Source organism: Eptesicus fuscus, chromosome 11 (genome assembly GCF_027574615.1).
Source record: "Eptesicus fuscus isolate TK198812 chromosome 11, DD_ASM_mEF_20220401, whole genome shotgun sequence".
Taxonomy (NCBI): Eukaryota; Metazoa; Chordata; class Mammalia; order Chiroptera; family Vespertilionidae; genus Eptesicus; species Eptesicus fuscus.
In genome coordinates, this window is record NC_072483.1 from 66027940 (window position 1) to 66042302 (window position 14363).

The 14363-nt window shown below is 38.4% G+C and overlaps 1 protein-coding gene across 1 annotated transcript in view; it reads right to left on the reverse strand.

Annotated features, from left to right (window-relative positions):
• DAW1 (dynein assembly factor with WD repeats 1) overlaps positions 1 to 14363 on the reverse strand; it is a 35135-nt gene that overhangs the window by 19044 nt on the left and 1728 nt on the right. Inside the window, exons 2-5 of the mRNA XM_008145260.3 lie at positions 9001 to 9073; positions 5292 to 5436; positions 3866 to 3924; positions 1044 to 1166 (exon numbers count right to left, since the gene is read on the reverse strand). Coding sequence (XP_008143482.3) covers positions 1044 to 1166; positions 3866 to 3924; positions 5292 to 5436; positions 9001 to 9073 — 400 coding nt within the window. The remainder of the gene's footprint in view (positions 1 to 1043; positions 1167 to 3865; positions 3925 to 5291; positions 5437 to 9000; positions 9074 to 14363) is intronic.

Genomic DNA, 14363 nt, shown 5'->3' on the forward strand with positions numbered 1-14363 from the left:
TCGTTTGCCAATCTTTTGATAAGAGGCCAAGGCCTTTACTTTGATTATGGGTGAGCTAATTATGCAGCTCATTATCTGCCTTGGATAAACCATATCCAACCTCTACAATTTCCCATTTTTTCTTTAAAATGGAATGAGAACTTAAACTTAAAAATACTTGCAGAACAATCTGACTATAGAATTTGTTCAATTTTTTACAATGTGTTTTCCAATTTTTACATTGATCTCATCTACAACTTCATTTAGTAATTTTTTTCAAATATTTACCTTTTCTATGCTTTCCTGGAAAACAACAGCTTCATTTTCACATTCACATTTCATTAGTTATAAGCAAATTTTAATTAAATAACATAATTACAACTGAAAGCACAACCAACATAAGCAGATTCAGAGACAAATATGACCAACTCTTGGTAAGCTTAGAATCTAACCAGTGGGCAGAGAAGTTAAGCATGCCCGTGGTTAGCCCAGCTGCTATAAGCATGCATGGAGTCATGGGTATCAGCGTATGTCGTGCAGAAAGATAGATAGAGAACCTTGGTAGTCTATTGACTCCATGAACTATAGATTGGTTTAAAAATTCTTCTATTGCATTTGGTACTACTACTTAGCATGTTACTATACCCAATTTTTTCTCCCCGGTAAGACTGCAAATGAACTTCTAAACAAAGTAAACAAGTTTATCAATGTATATGGCACATTCGCCAGAAGCATCAGCCGGTGCTACAAACACCAGTGGAGCTGCCTGTCAGAGAGCTGCAAGGGTAAGCCAGCCCTCCTTGAGCTCGAACTCTTGCTCTCCTCTTTACTACTGTGTGATCCTGGGAAGGGGACTTGAACTTTATATTTTTTATTGAGGACAGTAATACCAGTCCCCAAACTTCTTTAAGCACTGGAAGTGGTATTTAAAAGCATGTATCAGGCACTCAATAAATTTTCACTCTCTGTCTTCCTCCTTCCCTCCCTCAGATAGATGGAGGAAGGGCTGAGCAAGTGAATCAATGGGTTAACAGGGAAGAAGTGAGTGAGTGAATGTGTTTTACCCATAAGGGTTGTTGAATGCGATGGCATACACCACGTTCCTGTGGCCATCCAGGGTGAGAAGTTCCCCTCCAGATGCGGTGTCCCAGACTTTGCAGGTTCGGTCATAGCTTCCTGTGATAAAACTAAGACAGGAATGTCAATTAATCACAAGGGGGGGAAAGCTGTGTGTTAATAAGACCTCATTTCTTACCTGCAAGATTATAGCTCGGTTTCTCATACTTTTTCCATGTAAATTGTGTATGCAGAACAAACAGTTAAAATGGGAGCAGTAAGTCCTTTGTCTTAATAAGTTCTTTGCCTTAGAAACTTTCCAATTTTATCTCCAAACCAAAAATAAGTCACTAAATAAAATAGTAATCCTTGCCAATAACTAGCCTTATAATAAAAATAACTATATTAAATAATGACAGTCACTAACATTTTTAGAAATTCTAACATATCTTAATTAATAAATAGCATCATTCTTCCAGTTGGTCAGCCCCTAAAATCTTAGTATCATCTTTGATTCCTCAGTTTCTCTCACATCCCACAATCTATAAGTAAATTCTGTTACCCCATGCCTCAAATACATCCCTGCTATGGCCAATCTCACCAGCTCCATTGTCTCCATCTCTTACCTAAACAAATAAAACCATATTTGAATGGGTCTTGCCTCTCAAATGGTCCTTACACATTGGTTTTCCTCAACAAAATTGGTGTTATTTTGTTAACCTTCTTCAAATGGCGTTCTAGCAACCTAGAGGAAAATTCAACTTCTGCTCGTGTCCACGAGGCCAGCAGCCCTGGCTCTCTCTGGGACTTTAATCACCCTCACCAGCCACGTTCTCTGAAGAACTGCATTGTTTATTTTATACATGCTAGTCCTTCTACCCATCTGGTTCACCACCATCCTCCCAGGACCCAGAACATGACTGGCACATGAATAAGTGTTCAATAACTATATGCTTCATATTTAACAATATTTAACATGACTATTCTACTACATGAATAGGTAATATATTGACCTACAATATTTTAAAGTAAAATAATAGTATCTTAGTTATTTCTTAAATATTCTATTAGAGACACTATTTCTCTAACACAGAAAGTAATGCACAATATTGAAAGGTGAGTCTAAATGTCAAGTGGTAATTATACAAGGTGAAGACAGATTCTTATATCTAAACTCAACCAAACAGGAAGGTAGACTAGGCAGTGTTTCTTTGATTCTCTGCCGGAAGCTAATTTCAGCATATCAGCAGGGCTGAATCATCTGGAAATGGCTGAGTGCATTTCCCCAAACCTGAAAAGAATACATAAATGATTGCTTGCTGCCAGACAGCTGAGGACATTTCAATCTACGTGTTATTGCCTCCTGCTGGCCAAACACCTGAAGAGCCTTAGGCAGTTTCCCCAAATCTGACAATGGATTCTGTACACTAAACCCTGGCCTTTGATAAGTATATCTACCTTACTTTAGGACAATTTGTGTTAATAAAAAGCAAGGGGTCCAGAGAGACAGGAGAACTTAGTTTCTTTAGCTAAGTTTTCTCTGGCCCCCCAAAATGCCTTCCAAAATTATGTTTCATCTCTGGACTCTTTAATAATTTACACACAGTGCCTTCTCCAGATTCCTGAGCCCTTCTAGATGCTGGGAAAGACTCCCAGCAATTCTCCCCTAGGCATTTTCTTCCTAGCTTCTCCAAGAATGTTTTGGTGCAGTCATTATGGAAGACAGTATGGTGATTTACCCCCAATATTAAAATTAGAACTGCAATGTGATCCAGCAGTTCTACCTGGGGATGGGTGTATGTATCCAAAGGAACTGCAGTAAGGATGTCATAGAGATAGATATCTGCACTCCCATGTCCATTGCAGCTTATTCACCATAGCTCGGAAACGGGAACAATGTAAGTGTGGGTCAAGGGATGAATGGATGAAGAAAATGTGATGTATGCAATGAAATATAATTCAACCATGAGAGAGAAGAAATCTGCCAATTGTGACAACAAAAGTGAATATGGACGACATCATGCTAAGTGAAATAAGCCAGATAGGGAAGGACAAATTCTGTATGATCTCATTCTATGTGGAATCTTAAAAAGAAGTTAAACTCATAGAAGCAGAGAGTAGGACAGGAATTACCAGGGGCTGGAGAGTGGGAGAAATGAGAAGGTGTTGGTCCAAGATTACAAAGTTGCAATTATGCAGTATGAATAAGTCTGGATATCTAATCTACAGGCATGTGACAACAGTTAATAATACTGTATTGATTATGGGAAACATGTAAAAGAATAAATTTCAGGTGCTTTCTTCACACACAAAGAAGGTAACTGTAATGGTATCTTAGTTTGATTAGCAATTATTTCACTGTGTATATCAAATCATCATATTGTACACCTTAAATATATGCAAATTTACTTTAAAAAAGTTTACCCCTTGAATGTTATAAATTATAAAAAATAGAAATATATAGATATAGACAAAATAAAAACAAGAGGAGTTTTAGGGCAGTGAAACTGCTCTGTGTGGTACCATACTGGTGCGTATATGTCATTATACATTTGACAACACATAGAATGTACAAAGTCAAGAGTGAACCCTAATGAAAACTGTGAACTTTGAGTGATAATGATGTGTCACTGTAGGTTCATCGATTGTAGCAAATGTACGCCTCTAGGGTTGTTGACAGTGGGGGAGGCTAGCGGGGGTGGGAGGAGGTGAACATGAGATATATGAGAAATCCCTTTACCTTCTTCTCAGTTTTGCTGTGAACCTGAAACTGCTATAAAAAATGAAATCTAATAAAATTATTATTTTTTAAATAAATAGAGAACCTTACCAAGAGCCCGATTTATTCAGTGCAACGTTAGTCAATGGCAGTATATGTGCTCTGAGAACCTTCAATGAAAGAAAATACCATTTTTAAACTCAAATAAAATTAAGTTTAATTCATTAATTTTAAATTTCAAACCAATAAAAATATGCAAGCTTATCTTAATTATATGTAATAAAAGGACAATATTTAATATCTGAACAAATGAGAAAAAATATATTGTACCATCTATTATTATGATTAATAATACATTTGGTAGTTAGAAACAAAACCAGAATCTGTGTTTTCCATCAACTTGCCTTTAAGATAAATTAGTGCTATTAAATAAGATATCAAATAGCACTAATTTATAATATTTTCTTTAACATAGTACACATGGTTTTGTAAATATATATGAACAGTCTATAGAGGAAATACACTAAATATGTTTACAATGTATTATTACTTTTTTAATCATAAAGTTCTTTTAGAGTCAGGATGTATCTTATTTTATTTATCTTTCAATCCCTACATTGTTTGGCACACAGTGAATGAGGAATATGTATTGGATAAATATAGGCAAATTGGATATTATGTTTACAGACAGAGTGATAGATTAGGCTGGGACAGTCTGTTATGTCTATTACCAGAGTGTAACTACTATTAATAGTGTTTTCTTTCACTATCAAAATTGTTCCCTTTGCATGATAAATTACAAGGTCAGGCTAGTTATAGAGCTCCTATTTGAAGTTTAATAGTGCCATCTGCTGGACAAAGAAATATTACATGAATAACCTCATCCTTTTTTAGTAAATTGAAAGGATGAGTACAAATAATTGCTTTAATATTTTGTATCAGATAGAATATGCTGAGTATGTAAATAATAATTATATTTTGTTATAATTATACTTAAATCATACAAAATTAAGTCATTTTAATATGAAGCAATTCTAGAAGAAGCTATAAAATCTTGTTAATAAAAAAAATAAGCTGTTCCTGAAGTAATAAATGACTAAATTTGTAATATTTTTAATCTAATAATAAAAAACTATGGAAAATAAGCATATTTACATTGAATTAAAAATTTTATATCAATAATATCAATAAATAATTTACTGAAATATTGATTTACCATGAAACACAACTTCTTAATATTACTCTAAATGAAAAAAATAACTTTAATTATTTAATAACCTAAAGCTTCCTTAATGGTTAGCCTTTAAATTTATCATTATAAGTAACAGCTATATTTACTGCAAATCTTTATTAAACTTCAAAAAAAATAAATGTTTGAATTTCATTCATTCAACAAACAGTCATTGAGACTCAGCCTTAACAAATACATGTGAGGCACTGAGGGGAAGAAAAAACAAAATTTGCATTTCACCTCAAATTAACAGGATGTCAATGAATTCATTGAAGTTACACCTTGTATTTTGAACACACACATTACCTTGAAAAGTTCAAATTTGTGGTCGCTGTGCTGTCTGAGTTTATCTTGTAGTCTCTGTATTAAAAGTTTCACCTGGTGTGATCGTGAAGCTGTGATTAGAGGTTCTGCTCTCTGTATCTCTTCTACTAGGGCACTGACATCAGTACTAAGATCCACAAAAAGAAAGTTACTTCTCCTATGCCACAGTCGCACCTGCATTCATTACCTGAAGAGTTGCATTGTTTTTCGAAGTACAGCATTTTAAAATGTCAAGAACACCATCATCTTTATCAAGAGATGTCTGGGGGGGGGGGGGATTGTGGGGGGAAGACATCATGCAAATCAATAAAGAGCATTGTGGCAGGGATGGCAGCAGCTGGGATTCTCCAGAACCCATTTTCACTTCCTGAGACTTCTCCCCTGGGAGGAGCGGGTGCAAAGATCCTGACTTGCTCACCTAAAGAAGGCCAAGGGCATCCTGGGTCTGAGCATGAGCTTCTTCTATATGTTTTTTTCCTTCTTTTTCTTTTAAATGAAGTTATATTGAATGTTCCTGGTAGTACTATTCTTTCCACTTTACATATGTTCTCTCATTTAATTCTGTAACAACCTTCTAATTTAATACTTTTATAATAACTATATTTGCACTAAAAGAAAAAAAAAAACAAAAAACACTGAGATCCAGAAAGTTTCTTTAAAAAAAAAATTTATATGTCCCCTTTTTCCCCTCATTGAACCCTTCTAGCCTGCCCCCACCGCCTGCCCCAGACTTTCATCACCCTATTGTCTGTGTCCATGGCTATGCATATATGCATACAAGTGCTTTGGTTGATCTCTTCCAACCCACCGACCCAAAGTGTCGGCTCTAAATATTTTCAGGGAAAGAGAAAGTACCTGACCAAAAGTAAACATTCAAAGCATAATGGTGATTTTTATTACTATTTCTTATTGACTACAACATGATTTCCCTGAAAGAGAACTGGTCTGAAAAGGGCAGATTCATGGTTTTCCTCAGTATTCCAGTAATTTATACCAATTCTGGTCAATTTTGCTAGTTCAGAATAATACTAAATCAAGGCAAATATTAATGACTATGAACTGCAAAGCATCCAAATGGGGTAATTTTGCAAAACATGAGTCAAAGATGCACACTACCCAGCACGCAACCTTAAGGCCCTGTGGCCTGGCTGCGAGGGGTGATGAGTTAATGGACAGCCTCCAGCTGAGCTGCTCCAGGATCCGTCTCAGCATTTGGGGGCAGGGCCTGTTTTTCATTATGGCCCTCAGCCCAGGGCTGAGCAAAGGGGCAGTGCATGAGCCTGGCTGTTTTGGCACGTGAGAAACTCCCCAAACAAGCAAGCTCTACTCCGGAGTTCCCCTTTGGGCTGTCAGAGGCCATTGTCAAATCTGCATTATCATGATGTGTGCCTCCTCCTGCCACACCCCCTTCACCCTCTGGTCTGTCATAGGTGTCACTGTCCAGTAACCTTTTACCCATTGACCTCTGTCTCAGCATCCACTTCCCAGAAACTTGAACTCTGATGAGCATCCTAAATGCAAACATCCTGAGCTCCAGTTCTGTGCAAGGCACTGAGCTACTGGACTACTGGCCCCATTAACTTTTACTGAGTACCTACTGTGGGTTACGCGCTGCAAGAGTAAAAGACATGGCCCCAGCTCTCAAGAAATACAACCTATTGGAATTAGAGTGAGTATTTGGAACGGAAATAAACCAGAGACAGTTTATAATTATGCCTTTGATAAATTCTGAGACAGTTCGTTATCAAAAAAAAATTATACTTTCATACGCATTAAAAACATCATAATGCCTGTTGGGAGTTTCCAACAAATGTGGTGAATCAGTACAAATTTCCTTGTGAGATCTCAAGAAACCAGATGGTTAACCAGTATATCCCAACTGCGGTCCTATTCTAATTGTTATCTTCTAAGATAGTAACTCCACTATGTCATATATAATGCAAGTGTTTTTATGTGCAGAATACTTCCAGATTCTTGGGCAGAACTAGAAATAAGACCCATACTTTTTTTAAACAAACTTTGAGACATTTATTGACTCTATCGGGTGAATACAGCATCCTAAAGATCTGCACTTTTTATACATAAGTCTGCACTGTCCTGAATCTCTACCTGGAAGTTATTCTCTCACCTATAACTTTATCTGCATCACTTACATGTTGTTCATCTGTTTCATACAAGTTGTTCCTCAAACTAGACAATAAGCCCACAGAGGTAGGCATTATGACTCGCATCTTTATAGCCTCTCATAGACTCTACCCTACAGCTTTACATGTAGAAGGTGCAAATACATCATTTACTGATTGAGAAAATGAATGTCTAACAATGGAGCTTTCTGCCTGCTGCCATAACCACACACAGCAGTAATGTGTTCCGAACCTTTACAAAACTAGCAAAAAGGATTGATTCGATCTGAGGTCTTGTCTTCCCTGAAAATAGATTAAACAGAGATTGGTGTAGATGAAATTAAATAACATTGCCTTAGCCACCGTTTACTTTTTTATTTAAAAAATAAATACCTTCTGAGACCTCTGTGCCAGGCACCTGGAATCGTAACTGTTACCATCTGAGCCACACCTGTTCCCACCCTGAGACAGACTCCAGACCTGGCGGCAGCTCTCACCAGCCAGGAGCTGTTTGGTTTATTCTAAAACTAGAGAGCAGCTAAGTCCCTTTGCTGAAAGACTCTGTTCCCCTCCCCACTAATCAGGACAAAGCAAAAGGACAGTCGCAGTGGGAAATCACTCATTGCCCCGGGGTACTAGATAAAACACATATTGCAGTATTTTTATACTAGTTCTTTTTTATCTTCTCCCATTCAGAATATCTTCTCCTTCTCTGCATGTGGGCTCCCGCAGGAATAATCTCTATTCTGATTCTATCTCTCCAAGTGCAGTTTTGCATAAGACGTCCTAACAGAAATGAATTCTTGGCAATATGATCTCGCAGGGGGATTTCCTCTGAGCACACAAGTTTCAGAGACAAAACTTAATTCCTCCCAACTCCACCCTATGGCAATTATTGAGGAAGATTGTATGCAGTCAGCCCTATGAGATATTTATCTACTAAGAAAATAACAGGCTTGGTAATATTCTTAAAATGTCATGACCAGTACCCCTCAGTAATGTTAAGGTCATCAAAAAGAAGGCAAGTCTGAGGCACTCTCACAGCCATGAGGAGACCAAGGAGACGTCATGACTAAATGCCATGTGGTCTCCTGGAGGGGATCTTGGAAGAGAAAAAGAGGTTTAGGCAAAAACCAAAGAAAATTTAGTAAAATACAGTCTTTAGTTAATAATAATGTATCGATACTGGTTCATTAATTATGACAAATGTACCATACTAGTCTAAGATGATAATAATAAAGGATACCAAGTATGGGGTACGTGAAAACTTTCTCTTCACAACTTTTCTAAAACTATTCTAAAATAAAAAGTTTATTTTTATTTAAAAGGGTCTATTTAGGGGGTAGGAGGGAAGGGCAGACTAATGATCCATTTTCTACCTCCTCATTCAACAAGACACTCAAGTAGAACTCACTGAAATAAACAGGAAGTCACACACCACACAACATTTTTAAAGCAATGTATTGTCTGAGGTTATGCAGCTCTTCCATACGTCACCCTATGTCAGGGTTTTCCAATAAAAAAACAACTGGATATGAAATACATGTCACATTGTATAACTAGTTTACCTGGGACTGAGATCAAGTAAATCTATGGATTTGGTCTTCAATTCTCCACTTTTCTCATATTCCAACATAATTCCTATAAAATTAAACAAACATGTTTAAAACATTTATGATGATAACTGATGTCAAAAGTTAATCTACTTTGACAACTTGATCATTTTTATTTCTCAATAGCTTGAATTTTTCAAAACATATGCACTGATGTCTAATTCTAAAACAAGATCATGTAAATTCACTTTTCCCTGGTCTTTCCTCTAAATACAATTAAATACCCTTGAAATTATTCAACAGGCAAGGATAAAATAATTGAGAGTTGTATAGAAGAAGGTGGACTGGCCAAAGGCCTCAAGACTCAAGGAATGACAATATGGTAAATTCCCTAAATTTTCTTTTTATCACCTTATATCCCCAAACTGGAGACCAACAGAATGTGTCTCCTGGAACCACCAAAAGGCAGAGACAACAAAAACCAAACAACAACAAACCCCATACCACAACCACAGCAACTTGCTTGCTATGGCCAAAAGTCCACAAGAAGGGAAGACATACAAAGAACTAATAGGGAGCCCTAAACTCTGCTCCACAGCTGGGGCCCCGGCAGGAGTCCACCCACTAGGGAAAGCCTGGGCTGATCGGTTTCCACTACAAAGCGGGGCCGGCAGCTGTCTAGTCTGCCTACAGCAGACACAGCAAAAAGTCCCAGGTTTTCTCAACGTGTGCTCCTCTGCTGGGCCCAGGGAGCCATCCAGTCTGTCTAGGGCAATGCTAAGGAAGTCCTGTTACAGAGATTCGGAACAATCAAACAATGCAGGAGGAGAGTTTGGAGAGATTCACTTTATTCACCACGGTGGGCTTAGAGAAAATGAATTCAAATTCTAAGCAAAGCTACAAGCAGAACTTCCCTTTTTATTAAGGAGCCAGCCCTATGTGCACTTAGTGGTTATCTCGCAGCTGGCCTTGAAAACAACACAGTTCTATCCAATTTAAAAAATGCACCTGGCATGGCATTGAGATTATGGGCATATCCAGTGTCTGGCCTACAAGGTCAGGCAGCTAAGTTTATCTTTCTCATTATTTAAGCAGGCTAGAAAGCAAAGTTATTTTTTTTTTAGAATAAGAGTCTGTCTAAAACAACAGCAGAGAATTCCAAACAGTAGTTTTACAAAATAGGGGTTTTCCTTCTCAGTCCCAGGGTCTTCCATACCCTACTTCACAACCAGGCCATTGGTAGGCAGTCTCATCCACCTCCAAAAGGAGCAGCAATGAAGTCCTAGGATATCCCAGATGCCGCTCTACCACCAGGTGCCAACGCAATGTCTCTCTGTAGTTGAGCTGTGGCATAACCAGGCCCGGGGTTAGTCCCCCATCCTCAGAAGGTCACCCAGTGAGAACAGGCATATTGGGATATAGCTCTGCCCCTGCAGGTGGCACCAGCAGGAACGGAGCAGGAAGAAGCTCTAGCAGCACCAGGAACACTAAGCAGACCAGGAACACATTGCAAGGCTCAGAAAACTGACCTGCTCCTGGAACTAAAGCAAGCGCGCATCCGTGAGGAGCACGGGACCACTGTCCGAGTCTGCGGCCACTGCCTTGATTTGTTCTAAGGTACCAGCTGTTTCACCTCCCACTGTTTCTGCACCATTAGTGCAAATGTCAATACAGGGGGGAAAGCAAATGATATCTTATTATTATTATGGAAAATGATTTGACCTGGAGGCCCCATTTTAAGGAGGTTCAAGAGCCCCTACAATTTGCAGGTCACAGTTATAGACCATAATTCAATATAACAGATGTCAAATTAATCTATGGAGTTAAAGTAATTATCATGATTTTATATTTGGGATTTGAAAATTTATCCCATATTATAACAAACTATGTCACAATAAACTATGGTTCTGATGCAAAATTAGATGTGTGATAAAATCACCTTTATATGAGAAGTCCCTTTATTTTAAAAATAAAGTGAAGGTAATATTTCAAATTAATTGGAAAAGAATGGTTTGTTCAATAAATAACTACTTCATAATCAGCTGAATTTTGAAAAAGTAATAAAACTATAATTCTACCACACGGTGTACAAAAATGTATTCTAGGCTGATTAGAAATTTTTAAAATTAAGAATAAATTATAAAATGGTCTAAATAATAGAATATATTTTTATCTTAGTGTTTGTAGTTGACATTTCAAGCATGACATGAAACTCAACAGCTAAAAAGGGAAAAAAAGGAATCTCAAAAATGAAGAATAAAATATAAAACATGTACATTGACATTTCCACTGTGACAAACATCAGGCAGTACAGTCCCTCTCCCATGATCACTGAGCTCCAAAGTGAGTGAGAGAGGCTGCAAAGAATATGATTAAAAATATATATACAAAGATGCTCCTGAATACATGTAGTTCTTCAGTAATTGTTTCCCACAGTATAAATATTCCTGACCTCCCTCTGGTTGCGAATCATTATCCAATTGATATAATTCCCAAAACAGGTAAGGAGCCACTACCCCCCAAATTCTGCAATGTACTAAAAGGCCAAGCTTCCATAAGATGTCAGTAGTCCTTACCCAGGTCATATTCAGTCAACAGAAACCTTTAAAGTGGTCAAAACATTAATCAATTTAATTAATATTTATAACTCCTTCTCCTGACCATAAAACTAAGGACTTGTACCTGATCAATAAAAGACAAAAGCTGTCATAACTGAGTCAGTTGAAAAGCATGTAATCAACACCTACTCTTTGAGTGAATTAATGAATTAATTAATGTGACCAAGATAAAAAGGAAATGCCTTATGTTTGGTTAGTCATGTTACTGTTCTGTGTCTTTAGTCATCAGGAATTTAAGTAGGGAGAGGGATCATTCAATGCATGCCAACAAGACAATGCTCCTGATTATTCAAAAGAATGTGGGAGGACTGAAATGAGAGAATTAGGAGGTGAAGAAAAATTGCTCTATAGACCAAAGGGATAAAGGTGGCATGGGGATGACTCAGTGGGGAGCGATTTTTCCCTAGTAGATAAGGTTATTGCACCACCCACCTGCTATTCAGAAGTAGCTTGGAAATCTGCATATAATACATGGCTCACCAAAGATTGGAATTCAGAAATTGTGTCTAGATGCTAAGTGTTATGCCCTCATTAGAAGATAATCAAGGCAATAGTTGAAAGCATGGCTCTAAAGCTTCACTTGAATCTGAGATTACTATTAGAACCCTGGACTTTTAGAGCTGGAGCGGACCTAAGAGATCACTACACAATCCATTCACAGTTCAGGCAGAGTTCTAGGCATGCTACTTAACATACATCATCTCATTAAACTCATTCATTTATTCAACAACTACCTAAGTGCCTATTTATTCACCATGCTCTATTCTAGGTGCTAGAGATATGGCAGTAGACAAAATAGACATAAAGCTTTTATTTTAGTTGGCGAGACTAAGATAAATAAGTAAAATGATGCTGAATTGAGATAATGCTAAGAAAAGATAAATCAGAGAATGAGCTATGGAATATCTTGAAAAGTTGGAAATTCTAGAAAGGCAGGTTTCACTTTATTAACTGCAGACTTTTGTTGGAAAGACTTAAAAAAAAAAAAAGGTGAGAGTGCTGGCTATGCAGATGTCCAAGGGAACTGATTCCACTCTAAATAAATAACAGCAACTACAGAGATCTAGTGGGGGTACAATCGGTGCATCCAAGGAACACCAAGGAAAGTAGTGTGTCTGGATCAGGAAGTAAGGTGAAGTCAGGGAGGCAAAGGCAGGGAAGGATCTTGCAGGGCCTTGGAGATTATAGCCTCAGAGATCATGGTCCTTTCACTTCAAGTGAAATGAAAAGCTGTTGGAGGGCCAAGAGTGACATAATCAAATTCATGTTCTAATAGAGTCACCCTGCTGCTGTGTTGAAAATAAACTAAAGTGGGGCAAGAAACTCTAGCAATAAAGGGAATGTCAGCCATGGTTGTGGGAAGTTGCTAAATTCTGTCCAGTCATGTACCACATAATAATGTTTCAGACCACACATATGAAGGTGGACCCATCTATCTATCTATATAAAAGCCTAAGTGACTGTTACAGCTGACCTAATGACCGGTCAACCAGTCACTATGACGTGCACTGACCACCAGGGGACAGACACTCAATGCAGGAGCTGCCCCCTGGTGGTCAGTGCACTCCCACAGCCAACCTCCTGCAGTCCCTCCCCCTGGCAGGCCAACCTCCCACAGTCCCCCCCCCCCCGCCACCCGCCAGCCCCAATCAGCCCCAATCAGGACTGGGCAAGACGGCCTCCATCGGCCCCGATTGCTGGCCAGACTGAGGGACCCCACTCATGCACAAATTCGTGCACTGGGCCTCCAGTAAGATTATAATGGAGCTGGAAAATTCCTATTGCCTAGTAACATCATAGCCATTGTAATGTTGTAGCACAATGCATTCCTCACACGTTTGTGGTGATGCTGGTGCAAACACACCTATTGGCTGGCTGCCAGTTGTACAAAAGTGTAGTAAGTACAGTACATAATACTTGATAATAATAATAAATGGCTCTGATACTGGCTTGGCTTATGTATTGGCTACACTTTCATTATTATTTTAGAATGTACTCTTTCTACTTATATAAAAAAAATGTTTGCTGTACAAAACAGTACACTGTGTTGTGCCAGCAGTAGTTTCATACATCTGTGTTTACCATGTTTCTTGATTGCATCATTTTCTCTTGTGCTTGATTTAAACTTGTGTTGTTCTGTACAGTAATATGCTGTGAAGACTGTGGCCTAGGAGCAATAGACTATACCATATAGCCCAGGTGTGTAGTAGGCTAGACCATCCAGGTTTGCGTAGATGTACTCTGTGATGTTCACACAACAAAATCACCTAAGAACACACTTCTCAGAACGTATCCCGTTGTGAAGCAGTGAATGACTGTATTTTGAAGGTAAGCTGGCAGGGTTTGCTACTGGACCACATGTGGAGTGTGCAAGGGTGAGTCCAAGGTTTTGGCATGAGCCGTAGTGGAGAAATGGAGCTGCCATTGACTTAGTTGAGGAAGACCACAGAGGCCCATATACAATGCACACTGGACATCTGAAATAAAGAACCAGGTGGGCAGTTAGGTATTCAGGACTACTCGGGGTGGTCTGTAAGCCTTGAGAATAGATGAGGTCACCTAGCATATGTGTATAGATAGAGAAAGCCAAGGACGGAGCCTGGGACACTCCATCATTAAGATTAGAAAAAAAAGAGGAACAGCCGAGATGGGCCAAGGAGTGATAGTGAGGCATGAGATAAAACAGTGTGTCCTGGAAGCCAAAGGAGGGCAGAATGAGCAGATGGGTCCAAAGCTACTGTCAGGTCCAAAAAGGCAAGG